Source organism: Chrysochloris asiatica, unplaced genomic scaffold (genome assembly GCF_000296735.1).
Source record: "Chrysochloris asiatica unplaced genomic scaffold, ChrAsi1.0 scaffold00024, whole genome shotgun sequence".
NCBI classification, from domain to species: Eukaryota; Metazoa; Chordata; class Mammalia; order Afrosoricida; family Chrysochloridae; genus Chrysochloris; species Chrysochloris asiatica.
Window position 1 is genome coordinate 16,493,163 of NW_006408542.1, and position 24,612 is coordinate 16,517,774.

A 24,612-nucleotide genomic window follows, 5' to 3' on the forward strand; every position below is an offset into this window, starting at 1 on the left:
CTCTTTACTACACATCCACCCTATCCACCATCTTGTTTGTTCTCCTTTTTAAATTTTTTTGATGTACACATAACCACACTGAAAATACATATTCATTTAGATTCCCAAAAGGCCTCCTTTGTAAGCCAGTCTCCTGCCCATAGGTATGCTGCCTTTCTCAGTGCATGGGCCTTTCGCCCTCAGATACTCTCTCTATGCCATAATCTCTGCTACCATATCTATTGTTGCCACTTTTCTGGTTAAGTATAGACCTATTATTTTTACTGAAAATTGAGCCATGGGGTTGAGTTCATTTCTAGACTTCAATGGCCATAGCATAGGGGGTTCAATCAATCTCTATCCAACCAGAAAGACTGATTTTTTATTTTTTTTTTAATGATTATGAGTTTTGTTCCAGATTTTTTCCCCAGTCTATCCAGGATGATATAACATGATCCCTTTTTGAAAAAGTTGATAGTTCTTAATGGTAGCTGGCAGCTGGGCACCAGCTAGTTCTTCTGGTCTATCTTTTAAACCATCTGGTTCATGTTAGAAATTCTTTAAGATGCTTATGTTTCTGATGAGGGCTGAGCAGGCCCACTGGTACACTGAGCATGAGTCCTGGCTTCATTGGAAGCTGGCGTTGGTTGTTTCCCATGCACCCTGACTGCATATAGTTTCTGAGGAATCCAAAACAGGCATTCATTTCTTTGGGATTTCTTAACTTTCCTCTAGGGAAAGCCTTGCCTCATGTTCCAAGCCTGTGTACATCCATAACATAGAGGATACTGTGTTGGAATTACTTGTTTATATATCTGTATGTTCTGCTGAAGGAGCAGTGATGTGTACTGGTTAAGTCTCAGCTGCTAACACAGAGGATGGTGGTTCAAACCCACCAGACCCTTTGAGACAGAAAAGAGGTGACAGTGTGCTCCCATAAAAATTATAGCCTTGGAAATCATGTGGTACAGTTCTCCTCCATCCAGTATGGTCATTATTAGTTGGTGTTGACTTGACAGCAATGGGATATGGCCTGCTGGGCTGCCTCCCTGAAGACACAGCACGAGACACAGCATAAGGCTGGACACACAGTAGGTGCTCATTAGGAATAAGTCAAATGGATGCATGAACAACCAATGCTCAGTCTGCACAGGTATTTTCATGGTGATAAGTTCATCTTTCTACCTTAATAAATTCACGAGCTCTGATGTGCTTCAGGGAACCCTGGTTTGACGCTATAGGAACAGCACTGGACTGCTAACCACAAGGTTGGTGGTTCAAACCCACCAGCTTCTCCTTGGAAACCCTATACAGGATTGCTGTGAGTCGAAACTGACTTGACAGCACGCAACAACAACAACATGCATTAATGTTTATGCAATTTTGATTATACTTTTTTGACTTATTAAAATCAGACCTCTTTTCATATTCAAATACATGGTTTTTCACTCAAGGAAGATGTAGAAGAAATATAGAACCTACCAAGGTAAATGACTACAACTGGACAGGGTAGAATATAGTCACTTTGTTTAATTAACAATCAAAACAAAAAATCAGAGAAGAATTGTACTTTGCAAAACGGTGCTGAAAATCACAGTTTTGGTGTGATGGAGGGAGGAATTATTAAAGTACTCTAATGTGGTAAAATGCTAATCATCACAGTTCTTAATTGAGAGTAACTTGAAATCTCTTGTTGGCTTCATAAATATAACTAGAGTTTTCAAATAGATGTTATTAATTATTGTTATTAATGTGAAGTTTATAACATCCTCTGGGAGACTGAGTGTTAGAATGGGTGAAATTCTGGCATATTTTAAAATATGCCTATAAACTGAGAACTACCAAATGAAAGTTGACTATTCTTTTATTCCTTCTTTTTCCATCTTGCCAAATTGCTCATTTCATCAATAAGAAATACAGCTGACATTCCAGGCATGATAGCTGTACACTGAATCTCACATCGTTTATTTTTATAAATTTGTATTCCAGTCAGATGGGGCATACTTTGATTTCAGTATGTAACTCATTGGTGTTAATTGTCTAGAATCATTCTAACAACTATGGTAAAGATAAGGTGGTTCTCCCTAGTTTGCCTATAAAAGATCAACAAAAGCTTAGCTATTGTATTTAAGTAGAGGATTCTTCCTCATCTAGATTTGAAGACTAAATAAAATAAAGAACAGACAGTTAGCTCCCTACATTTTTTTTTTTTATTATACCTTTTGAAATAATTTGTATATACCTTTTAAATGATTTCAAATGCCACCAAAAATAATGTTAATAGCTCAAAATCAAAAGTTAAAAAAAAAAAAATCTAAGTACAATTTTAAAAATCTTTTTTTCCTCAAGCGTTTTACGATGGGATAATGAGACAGACGTCTCTCAACTGGAAGGACATTTTGACATTGTTATGTGTGCTGACTGGTAAGTACATAAAAATCATAAAACTCCTGTTAGGGGGGAAAAAAAAACACAAAATAGCTTTGCTGGAGTAATTGGGCTGTGCTGCTTTGCTGACGGCTAAGCAGAGTCAACAAATGAAGCACAAAGCCACCTTAACCTCAACCAATTAATATTCATCTCCATGTGACAGCCATAAGGTAGTCTTCTATCACACAGTAACTTCTACCACATTATTTCCCAAAGATTGATTCTGAGAAGCATTTCCATTTTCTGGAATTGCCTCTGTTTCATGCTTGACGTATCAGTAAATGGACGACTTAGGCAAATTGCAAATAATTATGGCTCGGAGAGGAATAGTCTGGAGAAAAAGGAGTTTATCAACACAAACAGCTCAATTAGCTTACTTCTTAGGAAAGATCTGAGTATTGATATAAGGGAATACACATGTGTGTACACACTCATATGCACTCTAGCAAATAAACATATCTATGGAACATCTTTGGGGAAATGCCTTTTCTTACAATGGATCTTTGCTATCTAATATTTTCAGTGTATCCAATTATGATATTTAATTATACATACAACAAAATTATAACATTACATTTTGATTCTTATGCAAATAATAATGTTAAAATGTCTTTCAGGTGCCTGCTTTTTAAAAATCATTTTCATTAGCTATTTGCCTTCTCTTTCAACTCAATCTATTTATTTGTTAATGGAAGTCTGATCCTAAGTTTTAGGAAAAATGTGCTTCAAACCTTAATGATTATTTCTACTAATTTATGTATTTTCTTTATGCATGTTGAACAATAGTTATTTCATCATATGGGAAATACTAGCAATTCACAAGTGTTCTCCCTATTGTTAGGAGTAAGGTCTTATGTGTAGTTTCATCATGATGATTATTCTGACACTTTTGGTATGAAAACACAAAGAGATCAGATTCTAAGGATGTTCCATTATATTGCTAAACCCAATCGCAAGATCCAGAATCCAGACACTTTCCCCAAAGGAAAGTCTAATAAAGGGGATTGATTACATTTCCATGAAGTGAACTTTGTATTTTAGTAAAATTTGAAACGAGTAACTTTCCCACCTAAGTCAATGAAATTAATATCTGCTCCTGCTGCTGCTGCTTCTAGAAAACACTCCTTGATGAAAAATAAATATTTGTTTATTTTTATCTGACATTTTCTATTTCTTCATGGTCCTTTCAGTCTCTCTATACTCACTTTCAGGAAACCTTGTTCTAAATAAGGTCAACACATAGATTTCTGACAAATCATTGATATTCTGCTTTAATGTTGCATTCCCCATCTAATCAAAAATAAGGAGCTAAAACCTCACCATGTGATTTGAACAAGTAATTTAGTAAATACCTTTCCTCACCAAATCTGAGAAAGGATCCTCTGGGTTTCATTGCACAGATGAAGATAATGCTGACAGGATTAGATCAGATTAAGCATGAAAGTCAGATCAGAGAGCAGTAGAAGGAAGGAAGAAGGGCGAAATCTTCAGGAGGTTTAGACGGGGTCAAACACGGATGGGCTCCCGATTATGTGGGGGAAGCCAGGTCTGTCTGAGAGATTTAGAGTTAAATTTGTCCTTCACACAAATATCAAAACAGCCTGGCTCTGCCAGATCTCGTATTATGGACACTCACACCATGTCATCCTATTTGTATCAGAGAGACAAGCAGAGGAAGTAAGATTTAAGCTCTTTTCTGATTAATGTTTTCAGTCAGGTTAAAAATAGCTACACAACATATTTGAAAAGAATCTCCTTTTTTTTTCCCTAGCCAACAACAGGGTCACATAAAACTGATCAACAGAATGCATACTTGGCTTAATGCTTTCATTACAAGTACATAACATAACACATCCATCTATAGCTATGTGACAATTTATGGATGCAAACATACTAAATGCACCAAATGTCATTTTATAAATGTCTCTTGGGTACATGAATTGTTGGGTTGTGTGTGTGTTGTTTTACTTGTGTTTTAAGTGCCAGAAAGTTAGCTTGTTTATAACTTCCCATTTGTAAATGTGAAACATGAAGCTACTCTCACTGTGAGGCTGAAATTTCTGAGAGGAATGTTTTGAGAATGCTCTGTCTTCATACTCACAGGGATGGGTAAGCTTCTTATAAACTAAAAAAGTCCAGTAATGTGTACAATATGCATGGTATACATATTGTACAGGATTCCACGAGTGTTTTATGTCCTGTTGGTTTGGTGTTTCTATGTCAGAGCTATTTCATGGATGCTGCTTCCAGGGGCAGGCAGGCCAACCATGCTGCTTTAAAAAAAAAAAAAAAAAATCACAGAAGAGCAAAAGGAAACTCTCTGTACATACCACCTCCAAGATGAAACCTGAAATACACTATGCCAGAAATAGATGCCACACATAAACACATCAAGTTAAATCTCACACCATCCGTTCGTCATTGTCAATCAGACCTAGATTAGACAACAGGAATATGAAGCAAGAGTTGGAGTTCATATATTAGGTGCATGGATAAAATTCTTACTGAAACATTTCCAGCAAGGGTGGCATTGTCTGGTTCCCTGAATAGCCAACCAGTAGTCCTGTTTAATTCCATTTACATGAAAACCAGCTCTATTCACAAACTTATTCCAAACCCACATTGTGGTTCAAGTAAAATGCACATGATTACAACAAGCTGTGTTCTGTTTATGTTTTTAAATCATTCATATATTCATATATTTACATTCAAACATTCATAAGCCTGTGGACAGTTATAAGGGAAAAATAACTTAGTTCTCAGAAGAGACAGTTTCTTAGCTCACATCTAAATTTAGGAGCTCAACTAGATTATAAAATAAAGAGGCAGACTGTGAAAGCTAGTCATTATTTCACCATTCAGCATTTTTGACAATGAAAAATAGTTTCATGGTTCAACAGTTTCTAGATAACTTGTAAAATGTCTCCGTTGAAATAAGCAGGAGGAAAACTCGAGGATAAAAGCCACACCTGCAAAAGGATGCTGTTGACAAACACTAAAATATTAGAACATTTAACCGTAAGGTATTGGAAGAAAAAAAAACTCTGTCTATTAAGTCTCTCAGTTGACTTGTTTAATGTCATATTTAATATAAAAATAAGAATTCCTTTCTGTTGGAATGCAGTCCAGCCCGCTCCTTGCAGAGTTTCAAATAGTAAATGATGGTTAATTTTAAGACTGCCTTTCCAGACTCTTGTTTAATCATAATAAAATCTAGAGGTCTGCATGTGAGATGTTATCTAATGAACACTTTCGTTCAGTGTTTGCTGACTCCCCAGGTTATTGTAGCTCAGCAAAAATAAAAGTTCTCTGTACGTTTGGCTGCTCTAAAGACTTGGAACCATGTCTGCAATTGCAGCCATACCCTGGCCCTTCGAAGTGTGCAAGACCATCAGCACACCTGCATTCAAGCAGCTGGAGACTTTGGAAGAAAGGGGGGAGGGGAGTCCATCGGCCTGTAGCACTCCACCTCACCTGTTCTCTCAGTGTGTGTTTTTACTCTAACTATACATTGAATTGACTCCTGGTATGGTGCTGTAGCATAAGCACTGGACTGCTGACCACAAGTCACCCTCAGCTCCTTGGAAACCCTATGCAGGGTTGCTATGAATCAGAACCGACTCAATGGCACTTAACAACAATGGTGCTTTGGATTCTTTTTTCTTTTTTTTTTTCATCCTTTTGACTTTACTCTGAATGATGAAAACATTTGATTTTTAAGCCGTTTGGTTAAAAAAAAAAAACAGAAAAAAAAAAAATTCTCAAAACAGAAATGTTTTCATTTTCTTCCAGACATTGTGATCATGATTAACTCAAATCATAGCTTACAGACCGCCACACCAAATATATTCAGCCCTTTCACCACACACCTAAAGAGATTAAGTTCCAATGATGACACACAAATGGCCCAAGAGCTCACAACTAAGGAGCCCAGGCAAGATTAATTTCCCGCATCAGGCCCGAGTCAGCTGGCAAATGCCGAAAGAGGTCATTCCACTGCTGAAAGTGAAATCTAAAACAGGGACTTTAGCTTTGCACGTTTCACCTTGGAAATTACATAGAGGTCTTCCTTTCTGTGAATGCTGACAGAGAAATATCTCCTTGTTCTCTGTGCTAATTAATTTCTCAATGAGAGGAATTGTAGATGCTCTATGCTCTGTATAAACCTCTGGCTCAGTCTAAGGGAAGCGATAAAAATGGTCCAGTACCTTTTCTTTGTTGTAAAATGTGTGACTCAGATCAGTGGAACAAAGTGTTGATTCCACAAGTGAATTATGTAGAGAGGCGTGAGTGTGTGTGTGTGTGTGTGTGTGTGTGTGTGTGTGTGTGTGTTAATGGCCAAACTATGCTGCCACTGTATTTTGATCAGTAACTGACGGGAGAGTTGAAATGGTATCTCCATCCCAATCACTGACCCACTCAGCCTTTTTTAATAGATCCACTTAAGCTACTGCTGTTCTCTGAGTCCATTAGGACTTATTTAAGGGGCGAATTTTATAGCTCCCACTAAAGTACACTGCAATTGCTCATAGGATGTATTCTACAAACTGTTATGAATTCTGCATCAGGGTTGAGCAGAAGAGTCAGCTTGCTTGGAATAAAGATCTATTAGAGAGCCACAGAGTTAGTTTTGGTAAATTTGATTTGCAGTGATAGAGTAGACAACATTACCCTTCAAATAACAGTGTTTGGTGCGGGGACTGTGTGTTAAATTTAATTTCCCTGTGAGCTGATGTGCATATCTTTGTCATCATTGCCAACGTTAAGTAGAGACTATACGGCATATTTGTAGCTCAACTTTAAAGGTGTTGTTTATTTTTTCTAACACTCTTATTAGCTGTTAAGATGCATGCATCTAAATGGAACAATGATGCTTTGCTTAGTGCTATGTATGCTTTAAGCAGGCTTAAAGAGATCTTTTCCCACAGTGATTGTCTTCTTTGAAATAGCAATTAAAGAAGCAGCTTAATTATTAAAATTTAAAGTATCGATGGTCTGCTCTGTAAACCGTCACTCATTTACAATAAAAAGTTTAAACAAGTAAAAGGAAATAGAGGGATAGATAGTACTTTCTTAAAATTAAGACCTATTGAGTACAATTTACTATTGCCAAGCTCTATTCTAAGTAGGAGCATGCACTGGACTGAAACGTTGGTTTGAACCATAAGGTTGGCAATTCAAACCTACCAACCACTCCTCAGAAACCCTATACAGAGTCACAGTAAGTCAGAACTGACTGGACAGCATTTAGCAATTCTAAGTAGGAAGGAGTCCTGGTGGCCTAGTGGGTTTTGGGTTGGTCTGCTAACTGCAAGATCAGCAGTTCCAATCCACCAGACATTCCAAGGGAGGAAGATGAGGCTCTCTGCTCACATAAAGATTTACAGCCTCAAATACCCTGTGCAGGGTCGCTGTGAGTCAGAACTGATTCCATGGTACACAGTCAGCCAGCCCTTCTAAGTAGGAGTCCTGCTATGGCTCTGTAGAATAAGCACTGGACTACTAACAACATGATTGGTGGATCAAACCCACTCACTGCTCCTGGAAAACCCTACACAGGATTGCTATGAGTCAGCACTGACTCAATGGTACTTAGCAACAATTCTGAGTAAGCCTTCTCTTTGTATGTAGTAGCTCATTGAAATCACAACAACAAATCTGTTCAGTAAGTACTAATATTATCATCACCCTATTGCAGAGCTGGAGAGTGTGGTGGCTCTGTAGGATAAGCACAAGGTCAGTGGTTTGAGCCCACCCTCTGCTTTGTGGGAGAAAGATTTCGGTGGGAGGTTTTCCATTCCCGCAAATCCTATGCAGGGTCTCTATGCATCGTAACTGACTCAACAGCACTAAATAACAACAGTTCGCGGAGCAGAAAACAAAAGCATAGAAAATCAAATAACTTACTTAGCTATGGTTACACAACTAATAAGTGACAAGGATTTGAATTTAGACAGTCTACGTCTGTAGCCATAAGGTTAAGCATGACTGTACCCTTAGATCTCATAATAGCATTAAGGTGAGGAACAGAATGGAAATCAGGGGCTCAGAATGTGGCATGTGATTTGCCCAGAGTCCAGGGGGTAGTAACCAATAGGAGAGGGGTCATAATACTGTCCTTCTGAAGCCTAATCTGCCGCTTGCATCATGCTGTGACTCCAAAGGTTTAGGAGATGGAGGGTCACCCTCATTTCTCTTGAGGTCCACCTGCTTATTCCTTCTCCAGAATATCTGTCTGTTTGATCTTATGCTCTTGCCTCCCAGGACCCATGATACTACTTGTCATGGATTGAATTGCGACCACCACAGTATGTGTCAACTAAACTGTCACCCAATTCATAATAAAAAGCTAAAAATAAGTAAAATTTTAAGTATTATTATTTCTTTATTTAAAAAAAATAAGGTAAGTAACACTAATGACTAAGTTACAAGGTGTTTCTTTTCTCATCAGTCTTTGATGATTATTAATCACTATTTATTATGACTTAATGAGTAACAGAATTTGAGTTAGATGCATTATGTATTCTAGATTTAAATGTATAGTTTATGGAAAGATAAAAAATTCTTCCATGGGTCACAATCAGCTAATTCGGATTGGTATTCTTAGATGGAATGGGATAAGGTTCCCATTATAGACATGGTTTGTAGCTCCTCTGAGCGTAATTCTTTTTCCCATTGCCCAAGGCATCCTTCCATTTAAAAAAGAACCTTCCAGTGAACATATGAAGGTGATCAAAGAAAACCAAGCACTGATTTCATGGAGACCTCTCTCATTAAGTGTTTTTCCCTCTCCTTTTTTGCTTAAAAGAGCATCTTCAAATGAGGAAAGAGCTTAGTCACGTTGGCCCAGCTTACCTAAATGTTGATCCATTGTTAACCACACCCATACAAGAGTGCCTAGAAGCCATTGCAAGTCATTGAAACTAACCCCCTAAGTACCTCGATTTCAAGGACTGTGCTGATCTGCCCTTTGGGCAATAAGTAAATATTCATAGAGCTCCATCTCTGTATGTACACTATACAGGAACTAGTGATAAAAAAGAGAATACAGAATTGAAGCTTTTGGAGGATGGGACTTTCTCTCATTCATAGTTTATGCACAGTGTCTAAATCTATGCCTGTCTTGAAGTTGGTGCTCCACAAATAATTATCAACTGTTGTTGTTGTTGTTAAGTGCCATCGAGTCGGGTCCGACCCATAGCGACCCTGTACAGGGTTTCCGAGGGTGTAAATCTTTACGGGAGTAGAAAGCCTCATCTTTCTCCCGCGGAGCGGCTGGTAGTTTCGAACCGCTGACCTTAAGGTTCGCAGCCCGATTCGTAACCACTACGCTACCAGAGCTCCTACATGTTATTAATTAGATGTCACAGCAGCCCCACATGTAGGCCTTTATTGACAAGGAAACCAAGGCTACATTGAAGTGACTTGCCCAAAATCACGTAACAGAAATCACTATTAAACCCTGAACTACACTCTCCTTTCATGTGAAGTGTAACTCCCATACAGCAGCCCTCCTATTGACAGCTGTTAATGATCCTTAGCTCAGACCAGGGTGATTCTGGGCCCGGGCATCGGTGACACTTACTGATGCTATGTGAGGAACAAGGAAGCAAAACCAAGCCACCTTTGATGTTAGAAATTGATGAAGGGGCCTTGCTTAGGGATGGCGGATGTACAGGCCTAAGGTGGGCCACCTGTAAAAGGGGAAGTCCACGTTGTGGGTTGCCACTGTCTTCCGTACTGCTTTCCATATGTATTCATTTGGAATTATGCTACGGACTCGGACTAAGATGTCTTTTCAAAAATAGCTCTGCTTTCTGCTGTCCCTGGTGTGTTTGTTTTCTTCTAAAAATGTCATTTTGAATTTATATTACTTGGAAGTCCGTTTGTTGTTGTTTTCGCTTTGCTTTTAAATTTGCTGTTGTGATGTTCATATGATTTGCTCAGTGTCCAGAGGGTAGTAAGCAATAAGACAGGGGTCAGACTGTAGCCTCTTGCTCACGGCCATCTTGCTGCCGTCAAGTTGACTCCAACTCATCCTAACTCTGTGTAAGGTTTCCAAGACTGTAAATCTTTATGTGTGCAGAAAGCCTCCTCTTTCTCTCTCAGAGCAGCTGGTAGGTTTGAACTGCTGGCCTTGGTGGTTAGCAGTCTGGTGCTTATCCTATAACGTGTCTTTGTGACACCCTCATTACTTGACACATAGATCGTGTATGGCATGACTCATCTTCCCTAGGAATCCACCATCATCTATTATGTTCTCAGCCTTTTTCCAAATGTTGAAGAGGCAAAGAAACAGGAAGGCTGCTCCTTGCTTTCAGTGTTTCAGGTCTGAGTGGGGGGGCAACTGAGAGCACAGGTCCTGAGAGAACATCCAAATGCCTTACTGTGTGATACTGAGCTCAGGAACAAAGAGGTCCGAAGGAACCAAGGAAGGCATTCTAGACGCTCCTTGCCTAACTCCATTCATCTGACAACCCTGCCTCCTACCTCGATCTGACATCTGCTCCCTTCCCCTAATTACTTTGTGCTCATTACTGAGCCTGTCTGTGCCTCAGTCTCCTTAGCTGTAAAATGTGGATAGTGAAAATAACTGCCTCATGGGAATCACATGAGGATTAAATGGGCCAATCTATGAAAAGCTTTTAGAAGGATGCTTGGCACCTAATACTCAGCTCATTAAATAGTAACTGTTTTGTTATTAAGGACTCCTGGTTAAGAACTCATCTACTAACCAAAAGGTTGGCAGTTTGAATTCACTAGGCACTTGGTAGGAGAAAGATTACAGCCGTGGAAGCCCTATCAGTCAGTTGCTCTGGTAGTGTAGTGGTTACGAATCAGGCTGCTAACCTTAGAGTCAGCAGTTCGAAACTACCAGCTGTTCCCCGGGAGAAAGATGAGGCTTTCTGCTCCCGTAAAGATTTACAGTCTCAGAAACCCTATGCAGGGTCCCTATGAGAGGGTCGCTATGAGTCAGAATCGACTCCAAGACACAGCGTCATAGGTTCATAGGGTCATTATGAGTTGGAAACAACTCACGGGCAGGGGGTTTGGAGGTTATATTATTAGAATGTGTGTTTGTTTCTGGCATTTATGTTTAATACGTATGTACCTCTGTCTGGCTCATATCCCTGTTATCTTGTAAATTCTAAAGAACAGGCCTGGTATCCTCTTCTCCATTACTTCTTGTCTCTCTCTCTTTAACAGTTGGAGCCCTATGACTTTGGAAACAAGACATCTTAGATTTTCCAGGACTTTTCAGAATTCTAAGACCGCTGTTAATTTCTGAGCTCCAAACTTCCTATTTATCAGATCGTGTATGGGATTCAGAAGAAAAGTGGCCTTTACCAATGGATATTGGTGACAGACTCTAGCAGCTTTGTTTTCACTTGGCAGAGTGCTCTTGGCAGTCTTCTGTAGATGCTGTAAGACTCACATGTCTTTGGCAGCTAACTCTTTATCATCTGGTACCAGGTTACCCAAACTCAGAGATCTTGGACCTGCAAGCCCTAGATAAGGAAATTCTGTCCCAAGATAAGGCCTGGTGAAGATAGGCTAAGACTAACTTAGTCAAATGGTGACAGGACCACAGCAGAAACTCTACAAAGACTAGAGATGGAAAATGAAAAATCACAGTGAGCTGGCAGATATTAGGGGAGAAGATGAGAGGTGGGGAGTAGGGGATCAACATAGAAGTGGTGGTGGTGGTTATGTGCCGTGGAGTCGGTTCCAACTCATAGCAACCCTATTTCCGAGGCTGTAAATCTTTACGGGAGCAGAAAGCCTCATCTTTCTCCCACGGAACAACGGGTAGTTTCGAACTGCTGACCTTAAGGTTCGCAGCCCAATTCGTAGCCACTATGCTACCAGAGCTCCTTCAGCATAGAAGTAAAAGGAGGAAATTCCAAAGTTACCATCCTCTCTTTTTCATAATCCTGTTCTTTGTTTTTGAAGCCATTTACTCCTAGGTCACTGGTTGAGTGTGGCCTCAATGCTGTTCTTAGTCACCAAAACTACTACCACCTGAGAGCTGTTGAGTGGCTTCAGTGTGATGGGTCTCATGGTTTGTTTTTGGAGGTCAGCTTCAAAGCATTCTCCGTGGGAAGAGGGTCCAGGTCTAGGAGCGTCTCAGGTCTAGGCTCTAATGACCAGAGTGCCAGGCATGCTTCATCTCACCAGGTGATGCCTCCAAACAGCGCTTCAGAAATTGCCCCTCTCACATTAACAGAAGGCCCACTTATGTGTGAACCCTGGCCTCCTTACATGTTGACAACTTGGCTTTAGTTAGATAAGACAGTATCTTTTTTTGTTGTCGTTTTCCAGTGGGACATTTGAATGGAATGAAACAATTTCTCTTTTTTAGCTTTGGGTAAACATGTATAATTAGCCTTGTACTTATCTCCATTAGTATCATTAGAATTGAAAACCCTGTTTAATCTGGGTTCTACTTTCTTCTCAATGTCAGCCTGTTTCTGGACCAGTACAGAGCCAGCCTTGTTGATGCAATAAAGAGATTACTCCAGCCCAGGGTAAGTATGTTTCTGTTTCCTCCTGAACACGGGCTTCAGAATAATTAGTCTGTGCACAAAGATGGAGAGAGTAATGGAATGGCAGGATTAATGTCATGTAATACTTTAATACTTATTATGTCCAACTTCAATTGGGTCTTCTGATCTATCAGATTCTTTCCTAATCATAACTAGGAAACTTCTTACCCTTGGCCTTCTGATAAGAAACACAGTGGGTAGTAAAAGGAATGAAACCGCTTCAAAGATAGTGTGAGATTATTTTTATCAAAGCGTTTCTTGAATCTTTTCCTTTGATAAAAATATCTTCATATTAAAGTAGAAGTATGATATTGAAAGTTTTCTGTTGACTTCTGTCATTTTTAATCCCTTCAGTGGTTGCCTTTGTCAATGAGTCTTTATTTATTGCAGAAGATTTTGTTTCTTTTTATTTCTGTTTATATTAAAGTAAAAGGACTTCAGATGAATCTGTATATTAAAAGTTCTTTGCTTTAAAAGGAAGTCATTATTTACATATTATAAACATTAGGTCACAATGAAGCCAAGCATGGCATAAAATATTGTGCACATTTTTACATTTATATATCCATTTATGCCTGTGAGTAAATTACAGAGTTTGTATCCACTCTTATTTTGTTGGGCTGTTATACTAAGCTAGGAGGTCCTGCAGCCTAAACGGAGAGTTAATATACTTCTATTTAAAGTAAGAAAACGAGTTTAAAGCTCATGCATTAAAAAAAAAAAAATCTTGTAAGTATATAAGACTCTTGCTGTGCCATAGGAATTTAAAATAGGTTAACAATGTTAATGTAGCCTAAGGCAGGAACTCACATTTATCTGAGAAAAGACTGAAAAGATAGAGGATAGAGAGAGAAAGCCAGGTAGGCAGATGTCTGTACATACACATACAAAAATATTTTCTCAAGTTTTGTTTCTGTAATCATTTTAAAAAGAAAGCTTGCTCTGGTCTCCTGACCTCGCTGAGACTTCGAGACTAACACACCTGCTATCTTTAACACTAAGTGTTCCCAGAACAATTTGATGCTTGTCTCTTGCTTTATATGATCATTTTTTTATATCGCTATTTCTATATAGCTCAGAAACTTTACACAGACCTCTCAGAGAAGTAAACAGAGTTTTGTAAGTAATAATCAATTAAATTAAATTGGCCTTCTCAATTTCCCCCTGTGAGGCGGGTCTTGAGGTAAGAAAAGGGCATGCCCCAAGCTTTAGATGGCTACTACTACCACGGTTGAGAGAACAGCCCAAGTTGAGGGTAGAAAGAGAATTTGGGATCTCTTCATGCTCCCTAACCTACCCTCTCTACTCCCAGTTAAACTTGGGTGGTTCATCTGAGCATTTGCAAGCTCAGGATTTTCAGGGAGGCCACGGAGATTCTTGGATAGACAGACCTGTATGAAAATGTATCATACATAAACACTGTGCTTTCAAGGACTCCTGGATCTCACACTGCACAAACAGTACTTCACTCATCACCAACATCCCTTCAAAGCCTATTTGTGGCAAATACTCCATTTTGCAGCGGATTTGCATTATTTACCTAGGATCTATTGTAAATCATTCGCATGATTTACAATAGAAAACTGCCCAAGCTCTGAATAGACCTAAATGCAGATTGGACTGGAATCTCCAGCAGCAGTCCTGTACCCTCTATTAAACCCTGAACTACACTCTCCACTTGTCTGAAGTGTAGCTCTACACAGCAGCTCTCCTACTGACAGCTGCTCCTCACCCTGAGCTTAGACAAGGGTGAGGCAGGGAGGGCTCTGAAGTAGGTGGCACTTACTGATGCTATATGAGATATGAGGAGGCAAAAATCAGAGGAGCCCATAGCAACCTGTAGTGTTAGAAATGGGTGCAGGAACCTTGCACAGGCTCCAGTGGGATAGCTGATGTACAAGCTGCCTGTGTTCAAGCCTAAGGTGGGAGGGGTCACCCACATGTCCATGAGCACACCAACATCACCATCCAGGAACCTCATCCTCATACAGCGGTCTGGGGAGGCAGGGCATTTAGGCTCCCTAACCAGACAGACCATGGAAGGGCCACTTAGATTTGGCAGTGTATCGCAGAGTTCCATATTCTGGACCTGTGTGTATGAAGGGTTCCCACAGCTTGGGGGGAACCAAAGGCAAAACTTGACTCTCTTCTACCTAAATCTCAGTGCTGGCTACCCTACTTCCAAAAGACCTCCCTGGGTTCGTATGTGTGTGGAGATCATTTTAAAAGATTTTATTATATTCCCATTAGAACTGGATTTAATGGTCTCTTGAGGTCAGTCACTTCTCCATGATTTTGTGACCCAGAGACTGAAGGTGACCCAAGAGGCCCCAAAGAAACAGCAGGGGGGTCTGCATTGGTGGATCCTGAGTTCTCAGTAATTTAAGGCTCAGAAAATTCAATGCGAGACTCTACAAAGTTCTCAGGACTTTCAGAAAAACCTATACTTTACACTTCAGCCAGATGCCTTAAATTCAGAGGAGGACCCTAGTTTCTGAGGGTGAAAGAGAATGGCTAGAAAGAGTTAGAAGGAAAAAAAAATGTATACAAAACCCAAGTCTGCATTTACTAACTACCTAGCTTCTCTGAGCTTGAGTTTCCTCACCTGTAAAAAGACAGGAATGATACCTACCTGGTGGGCTGGTGAAAACATTTACATATGTGAAAGGCTTAGCACTGTGCCTGGCACACAGGAGGTTCTCCACGATGGTCCAGGGTTGTGTATAAGGTCGCTATGATTCAGTGCCGACTCGATGGCACCTAACAACAACAACAAGTAAATGTTAGCTCGTTACCTTGACCAAGAACTAGAAAGCACTTCCATAAGTGGTCTGAGGTAATTTCGCAAAATGGTTCGCTACTCACTTGACCCAGAAAACCCTAGAAAATCATGCAACTCAAGAAGTTCAAATATTTGGGTCCATTTTAAGAACACCTGTGAAAATGGTCTGCCTATCCAAATATCAAGGGTCTGCATATCCAAGTAGCCACCAAGTATCTGAGAGATGCCACTTCGCAGAAGCAGTATATCCAATCCAGCGTTACAATGGTGAAGTTGGTAGGCATGCCCAGACCAAATGGTGGGATTGCACACAGAGTCGACCCAAAAAGAGTGCTAAATTTTTGCTGCACATGCAGAGAATAATGCTGAACTTAAGGGTTTAGATGTCAATTCTCTGGTCATTGAGCACATCCAGGCGAACAAAGCCCCCAAGATGCACTGGTGCATGGTTGGATCAACCTCTGCCACATTGAAATGATCCTTACTGAAAAGAAACAAATAGTTTCTAAGCCAGAAGATGAGGTTGCACAGAAGACAAAGATATCCCAGAAGAAACTGAAACTTAAGGCTTGGGAGTAAATTAAGATGAAAATAAAAGCATATTAAAAAAGAAGAACTAGAGAGACTTTCTGACCACTGTGAATATGGAATATGTGGGATTCTTTGCACACATCTTCCTTGGAATAATGCCAGTGGGTGGGGGACTATCCCATTTCCTTTACCTGGACATTGGCAGGTTCTTCTTATACCTGGGGCACACAGCATCTTACCTCCACATATGTCCTGAATACCTGCAGCAAGGCCCCCACTGGACCTGGGAGGACTGTCTGCATTTAGTACTGCAAACAGCCTCCAGAGGGGTGGAGAAAATTCACTACTAGATAGCAGGAATGAGATCATTGTAGCATGAAGGTTCAAGGGTCAAGCTGTAGGGAGGGTAGGGAGTCAATTCTGCCTTTTGGGGGAGATGAAGTTACTTGATTTCTGTTGTTATAAACCATCGAGTGATGTCAAATCACAGGGCCAAGCTTAGATCCTCAGCCAAACTGACACCTTGTGCCTGGAAAGGTCTTCACAGGAAGCCCCAAATTTCAGCAGGAAATGTCTGTCACCTGTCCTCAATGGAAACTTTCCTTAACTAGTTGGCTTAGAGGAACTGTCATGACAGATGAATCCTGCCAGAAAAATCACAAGGGACTCTAGCAAACTTAATGGAGGAAGAGAATAGAATTAGCATTCAAAAGGAATGAAATCAGCAAATTTCCCTCATTCCAAGAAGCATCCCTCACCCCTCCAGTGAGTGTCTTCTTGGTGCTGATGATTGGTAGGGTGACCCTCTGCTGTCTTGTTCCTTACAGTCTGAAACAAGAGCAATGTCTGACATCAGAGGACCCAAGTGTCATTTAAAAGATGGCCCAAACAGCCTGCAAGTTGAGCAACCAACAAATGGTGTTTCCTAATATTCCCTGCAAACGGCTTGGGTACAAGTAGGGGAGCCAAGGCAGCAAGACAATGTGAGTTTACTTACTCAGGACCACAAGAACATGCAGGGGGATACAATATTGACAGCTCTCCAACAGGTTATTGCTGCTGAACAATTGTCAACAATTCAAAACTATCACTGGGAAATTCATTTAACCTTCATCAGAACCTGACCCTCACTGAGACTGCCTAATTCCAGGAGTACCACCTGTGTCGGAGGAGCGCTGGAAATGTAAATCACAGGCTCGCATGTTGGAAGAGCAATTTCTTTTTCCTGACAGATTTTCTCTCTCTCGCTCTGTGTCTCTTTTTAAAATTGAACATCTCTACACAATCTGGTTTTGCTTGTGTTGGGGAAATTACCTTGTGAGCGTGGACTCAGTGCATGAGCTGAGAGATGCTGACAGACACCTGGGGTCTTTGCTGCTAGCTGGTCAGAGACTCAGCAAATACTCACCTGTTTCCTGAGAGAAGTTGTGTACAGTTGTAGCCAGCTCGGTCCATTGTTTAAGAGTACTTGGAAACATCGGTGGTGGGAATAGAGGACCCCAGGTGGTTTTCAGCACCCTGGGAGCCTAGACCTCAGTCACAAGTCACTCTTTTCTGAAGCCTGCCTAAGTACTTTAGCACGTGTAGTGCTGTGTGCTCATCATGGAATACCAAGACATGAGGTGCAGTCTCTGCCCTCAAGGAATTTGTCATCTTGTCATGGAAATGCCACACACACACACACACAGGTAGAACTACAGGGGCAGGGTGGAATGGCAGATCACATATGGCTTGGTGCTCTTTGTGTTTGTTTTGTCAATCTTTCTAATTTATGCCTTCAATAGAATGTAAGATACTCAGAGGTTTGGCACTATGCAGAGGAGGGTGGGGGAAGGGGCATAAATATGGATAAAGAACACTGTAAGAATCTCATACCTTAGCAGGGCCAATTCACACTTAGTTACTAGGGATTGCAGTGCAATATGATGGGATCTGGGAAAGTGGTGAGCACAGAGGAAAGACAGTAAATTAGGGAAGGTTACCCTAAAGGCAATGATTCTGAAGGGAGAAGTCCAAGGTGCTTTGAAGTAATTGGTGAAGAACAAGGCACCAGGAATTGATGCAATAAAAATGGAAATCTTTCAATAAAGTGAGGCAGCACAGGAGGCACTCACTCATCTATGCCAAGAAATTTGGAAAGCAACTATCTGGCCAACTGATTGGAAGAGATCTGTATTTGTGCCCATTCCAAAAAGAGGTGACCCAATGGAATGCGGAAGTCATCAGACAATATCTTTAATATCCCTTGCGAGTAAAGTTTTACTAAAGGTAACAGACTTGGCTGCAAGCGTATATTGGCAGGGAACTTCCAGAGGTGCAAGCTGGATTCAGAAGAGGCCATAGAATGAAGGATATCATTGCTGATGTCCAGTGGATCTTGGCTGAGAGCAGAGAATACCAGAAAGATGTTTACCTGTGCTTTATTTACTACACAAAGGCTTTTGATTGTGTGGATCATGACAAGCTATGGACAACAATGTGAAGTATGAGTATTCTGGAACACTTAATTGTACTCATGAGGAATCTGTACCTGGACCAAGAGGCAGTTGTTCGAACAGAACATGGGAACACTGAATGGTTTAAAATTAAGAAAGGTGTACGACAAGGTTGTATTCTTTAACCATACTTATTCAACCTGTATGCTGAGCAAATAATCCGAGAACCTGGGTTATATGAAGAAAAACATGGCATCAGTATTGGAGGAAGACTCATTAGCAATCTGCGATACGCAGATGATACAACCTTGCTTGCTGAAAGTGAAGAGGACTTAAAATACTTACTGATGAAGAACAAAGGCCACAACCTTTGTTGTATGTCAATGTAAAGAAAACAAAAATCCTCACCACTGGACCAATAAACAACAGTCTTATCAACGGAGAAAAGATTTGAAGTTGTCAATGACTTCATTCTTCTGGGATCAACTATCAACACTCATGGAAGCAGCAGTCAAAAAATCAAGCAAAGTATTGCATTAGGCAAATCTGCTGCACAAGACCTTTTTAAAGTGTTGAAGAGCAAAGATGTCACCTTGAGGACTAAGGTGTGCCTGACCCAAGCCATGGTATTTTCAATAACCTCATATGCATGCAAAAGCTGGACAGTGAATAAGGAAGACTGTAGAAGAATTGATGCTTTTGAGTTATGGTGTTGGAGGAGAATATTGAAAGTGTCAAGGGCTGCCAAAAGAACCAACAGATCTGTGTTGGAAGAAGTGCAGCCAGAGTGCTCCTTGGAGGCTAAGATGGCCAAACTTCATCTTTCATACTTTGGACATATTGTCAGGAAGGACCAGTCACTGGAGAAGGGTATCATTTTGGTTAGGTGGAGGGTCAGAGAAAAAGAGGAAGACCCCTAGCAAGATGGATTGGCAAAGTGGCAGCATGAGTGGGCTCAAGCATGGCAGCAATTGTGAAGTTGGCCCAGGATCAGGCAGTGTTTTGTTTTGTTGTGCATAGGGTCGCTACAAGTTGGTACCAACTCAATGGCCGCTAACAACAACAACAACAACCCTAGAGGCACGAAGCTCTTGTAGCATAGTGGTTATGACTTGGGCTGCTAATCTCAAGTCAGAAGTTTGAAACTATCAGTGGTTCCATGGGAGAAGGGTGAGGCTTTCTGCTCCCATAAAGATTTATAGCCTCAGAAGCCCTATACAGGGTCGCAATGAGTTGCAACCAACTCCATGGCACACAACCACCACCACCACCCTAGAGGCAGTAGTATTTGAATCTGGCCTTGAACAGTACAAAGGGCATTCTAAGTCTCAGAAGAAAGGGGCAGAAGATAGCATCCCTTATGGAGAGAATAATGCTTGTGTGTGGAGTATAAAAAGGCATGATGTATTTGTGGACCAAGAAGATGTTTCTCTGACTGGAGTGTCACTTGAATGCTTGTGTGGATTGAGAGTTACGACCAGTGAACAGATGAGATTAAAGAATTAGCCTGGAGTACCAGTACGAGATGGATCAGCCAGGTGACATCATTGATGGCGTCAAGTGTGGCGGCGGTAGTGAGGTTGGCCCAGGATCAGACATTGTTTCATTCTGCTGTGCATGGGGTCGCTATGAGTCGGTTCCTACTCGATGGCACCTGACAACGACAACAACAACCAGTTTATGAATGACCTAGACCACCAAGGCACTCTCTATCTCTTTGCTGGGTTCAATAATTCATGGAAACAGCCACACAGAACGCACAAACCATACTCATGGGAATGGGGTTTATTCAGGATCAAGAACAACTCAGGATACAGTTTTTCAATCAGGACAGCTCTTCTCAGCCATGCCCACAGGCAGGCTCTCTTTGGTCCTCAGTCTCTTGGCCCCTTGACACCCCTCAAGCCCAGTCTCTACCCTGTTCAGGTAAGTATTACAAAGTTCTTTATCTCTACCAACAAATGTCCACAGGCACTCCACTCCACCAAAGACAGTCCTTAAACCCCATGGGTCAGGATGCTCTCTGTAACCACCTTACTCCCAGGAAGCCCACTGTGTCATCTTGTACCTATCTCCTGATTCTGCTACTGTCTCTTCTCCACCACTGCTTCTTGTCATCTCTTACCATCTCCAGTGTTACAGCTCTCTCAGTCTCCTAGGTCTAAGGGGTTCTCAGCACAGGGATTCCAGGTTCAAAGGATGTGCTCCACACATAATTTTTCTTTCTTCATGGTAATGAGGTACCCTCTCTGCTCTGGGATGATCTCTTTTTTTAAGCATATCAGGATGGCAAAGTTGACCAATCCCCTCATTAGGAGTCTATATGTCTTATTTGCATGTTCCCACCCCCACAGGGTTTCAGGTACCTTACATGTGTTATTAGCAGCTGTCTAATCCCAGTGGTGGGCTACAAACACCTTATTTGCATAGTCCCACCCAGTCATTGTGTGGGAGTCACAAAGACTATGGCTAGGAGGACCATATTAAGCAATTCACTGCACTGCAGGCCCCTGGACAATGGTGAATGCTGGAGTTGTATACTTGAGAGTTATTGACATTTAAGTGGTAGTTGAAGTCCTAGACTTTGGTACAATTGCCTGGTATTGTACAGAATGCTAAGAAAAAGTAGGCAGAGCCCTGGGGACCACTGACAATTAAGGGGCAGGTGGGAGAAGAAAAGCCAGGGAAGAGGACTGGGAAAGATGGAGGAGAAGCAGCAGGCAAAGGCAGTGTCTCAGAAACTGGTAAGGAATGGTTAGAAAATAAACATTTGCTTAAACATGTAATCGGTATTTAATAGTTGGTTGCTTGGAAATGAAAAGGAATAAAGACATTTTATTGGCATAGCATATTCATTTTAAAATCAATCTGAAACATACATATTTTTCCCAGAAGTACACACCCTTTAATATATGAGTCTAGATTATTCTAGCAAGGCAACAACAACTGAGTTTACAATGTAAACAGTATCATTGTTGTTTAGTAGAATTTCTAAGATCACATTGGCATGGAGCTCTGTACCAGCTCTAGGGAAAAATGAATTCTCTCAAATTTCTGCTCATCAGCAAAAAATTTACATTCAATTGAGTGTTTATTCTGAATTTAAAATGATCGTATGCCATGACTGCTTAGAAAGTTGTGCCTTGGTAAATTGAAAATTATTTTTCTAAAGTGATGGACTGATTTGAAATCTATGTCCTTTTTCTTGATTGGGTTTCTGTTGCTTAATATAGGGCATGTTCTGGTGTGGCGCTGCGGGTTAATTCGCTGGACTGCAAAGTCGGTTTGAACCACATGGTTGGCGGTTCAAGCTCACCAGCTGTTCCTCAGGGTTTCTGTGAGTCAGAACTGATTCAACAGCACTTAACAAAAGAAACACTCTTCTGAATTATAGCAGACAGAATGACCAGCTCCACTGAGGGTGCTGAGAATTCTAAAACCGTTCAGTATGCGGTAACTGTTGGTACTCAGTAAGGCTCACAGATGATTGTTGAATGACGGGATGCTATACTGTGTCCCCTCACAATTATTAATCCACATCTCAAAGATGTCTGTATTCAAAGAAAACACTTTTCAAAGCCCATAGCTGAGGTAAGTAGAGATTCCAATTATTGCTCACTCTTATTCTCATGGGTACAGTATTTCACACAGAATGTTGTTTGCTCCCTGAAATCCCATCATAGCACCTGGGCTTCAAGTTCGGAAAGACTTAACTTTTCAGATTATTCAACATTTGAATTGAGTTATTCTTTCAGCACATATTTATTGAGTGACTAAAGGAGCTCTCGTAGTGTAATGGTTACGAATCAGGCTGCCAACCTCAAAGTCAGCAGTTCAAAACTACCAGTGGTTCTGTGGGAGAAAGATGAGGCATTCTGCTCCTGTAAAGATTTACAGCCTTGGAAATCCTGTGCAGGGTCTCTATGAGTTGGAACCAACTCCAAGGTACTTAACAACAACGCTATAATTTTTATAGTACAGAGAGAATGCAGTGAATTAAACAGTTTAAGATCCCATTGGCATGGAGCTATGTACCAACTGGAGATTATGGGCAATAGAAAATATGGATAGATAGTGTATCTGTGGTGAGAAGTGCCAAAAACAAAAAATAAAGCAGGAAAAGGGGGTATAGAGTGGTTGCAGAAGGCTGCTGTTTTAGACAGGGTAGTTTGGGAAGGACAGACAGGTAGGCCTGAAGGAGGAAAGAGATGTTTTATGCATAGTAACAATCTGGACTAAAGAACAAATGCGTGCTTTGTAAATTCAAACATCAACCCAACAAAGAAACCTGGAGCCCTGTAAACATCTATGATCCACAGCTTAGATAATAAACCAGACAACCAAACCCACTGCCATCGAGTTGATTCGGACTCAAGGACCCTGTCTAGGGTCGCTAAGGCTGTGAATCTTTACTGAGCAGAAAGCCTCATCTTTCTCCCCCAGAGTGGCTGGTGGGTTTGAATTGCTGACCTTGAAGTTAGCAGTCCAGCACTTATCCTACAGCATCGATAGAGGTTAAAAAAAAAAAATTCTCTCCTCAACTGTAGCTGTGAGACATTTTTACAAGTGACTTTAAAATAAAACAACTTATATTACTCAAAGATTCAGAAAGGCAACCAGCTCTTAGAAATGACTGAAAATGACCTACTAGCATGCCTTCTTTTTTTTTTGTAAATGGAGACTTTCTTTCCTGCTGAGACCATGTATTATATCTAGTTTCACATCAAAATGTATTTTTACCTGCTAAGTTTGAAAAATGCCTGAAAATAGCAATTAATATTGGGAAATCTGACAGAAACTTCCATGTAGGGGCATGATTGGTGCTGTTACAATTTTGTACCTGAGTATGTATGTACATGTGTGCGTGTCTATGTAAACATAGTGTGAAAATACACTTGATGGCCAGGACGGTGGGCTGGGGTCTTTTCTCGCAGGTAAGTGAAGGGGAAGAGGAGGAGAGGAAGAAGGATTTGATAGAATCTTTATAGCACTGTTAGGTAATATGGATTTTCCTAATCATATTTCAAAGGAGCTCCGATAGCATAGTGGTTATGAATCGGGCTGCGAACCACAAGGTCAGCAGTTCAAAACGACCAGCTGTTCCGCGGGAGAAAGATGAGGCTTTCTGCTCCCGTAAAGATTTACAGCCTCAGAAACCCTGTACAGGGTTGCTATGAGTTGGAAGTGACTAGACGGCACTTAACAACAATCTTACATCAAGGAGCTCCGATAAAGTAGTGGTTATGAATCAGGCTACTAACCTTAAAGTCGGCAGTTGAAAACTACCAGCACGTTCCGTGGAAGAAAGATGAAGCTTTCTGCTCCTGTAAAAATGTATAGCCTTGGAAACCCTATATGGGGTACTTAACAACAATCTTACATGGTACTTAACAACAATTTTACATCTGCTTAATCTTATTTTCCGATTATTTTCACACCTATGGTTCAAACCCACCAGCCACTCCTCAGGGTCACTATCAGTTGGAACTGACTTAACAGCACTTAACAACAACAAACAGAATTTGGTCCTCAAAATTTGCTGGTTAAAAACAAGCCAAAACAAAGCAAAGCAACCGGGTTGACTTTGTTCTTCCCATTTGATGGATGAGAAAATTCAGTGGGTAGGCTAAAATGACTTACGATTCTTATCTGTAAGATAGGAAGATTGAACTTTATTTACTGTCTTCAAGGTTCTTTCTAGCTCAACAATTCTATGCTTCCCCCAGCCCCCGATTTTCCTGGGATGACACAACTGCTTAATGGTGGAGACATCATTAAGTCCAGGATGCTGTCTGACACACAATTCCTCCGTGTACTCTTCAAACCTTTATCCACATGTTTAATCATCTGTAAAATGCAATACCTGGCTTACAAGGATGCTGAGAAGATTGTTGATGGAATTAAAGGA

The 24,612-nt window shown here is 40.8% G+C and overlaps 1 protein-coding gene across 1 annotated transcript in view; it reads left to right on the plus strand.

Annotated features, from left to right (window-relative positions):
- The window catches only part of CAMKMT (calmodulin-lysine N-methyltransferase), a 604,620-nt gene that overhangs the window by 571,961 nt on the left and 8,047 nt on the right, over positions 1 to 24,612 (plus strand). The window contains exons 8-9 of the mRNA XM_006839413.1: positions 2,329 to 2,403; positions 12,875 to 12,938. Coding sequence (XP_006839476.1) covers positions 2,329 to 2,403; positions 12,875 to 12,938 — 139 coding nt within the window. The remainder of the gene's footprint in view (positions 1 to 2,328; positions 2,404 to 12,874; positions 12,939 to 24,612) is intronic.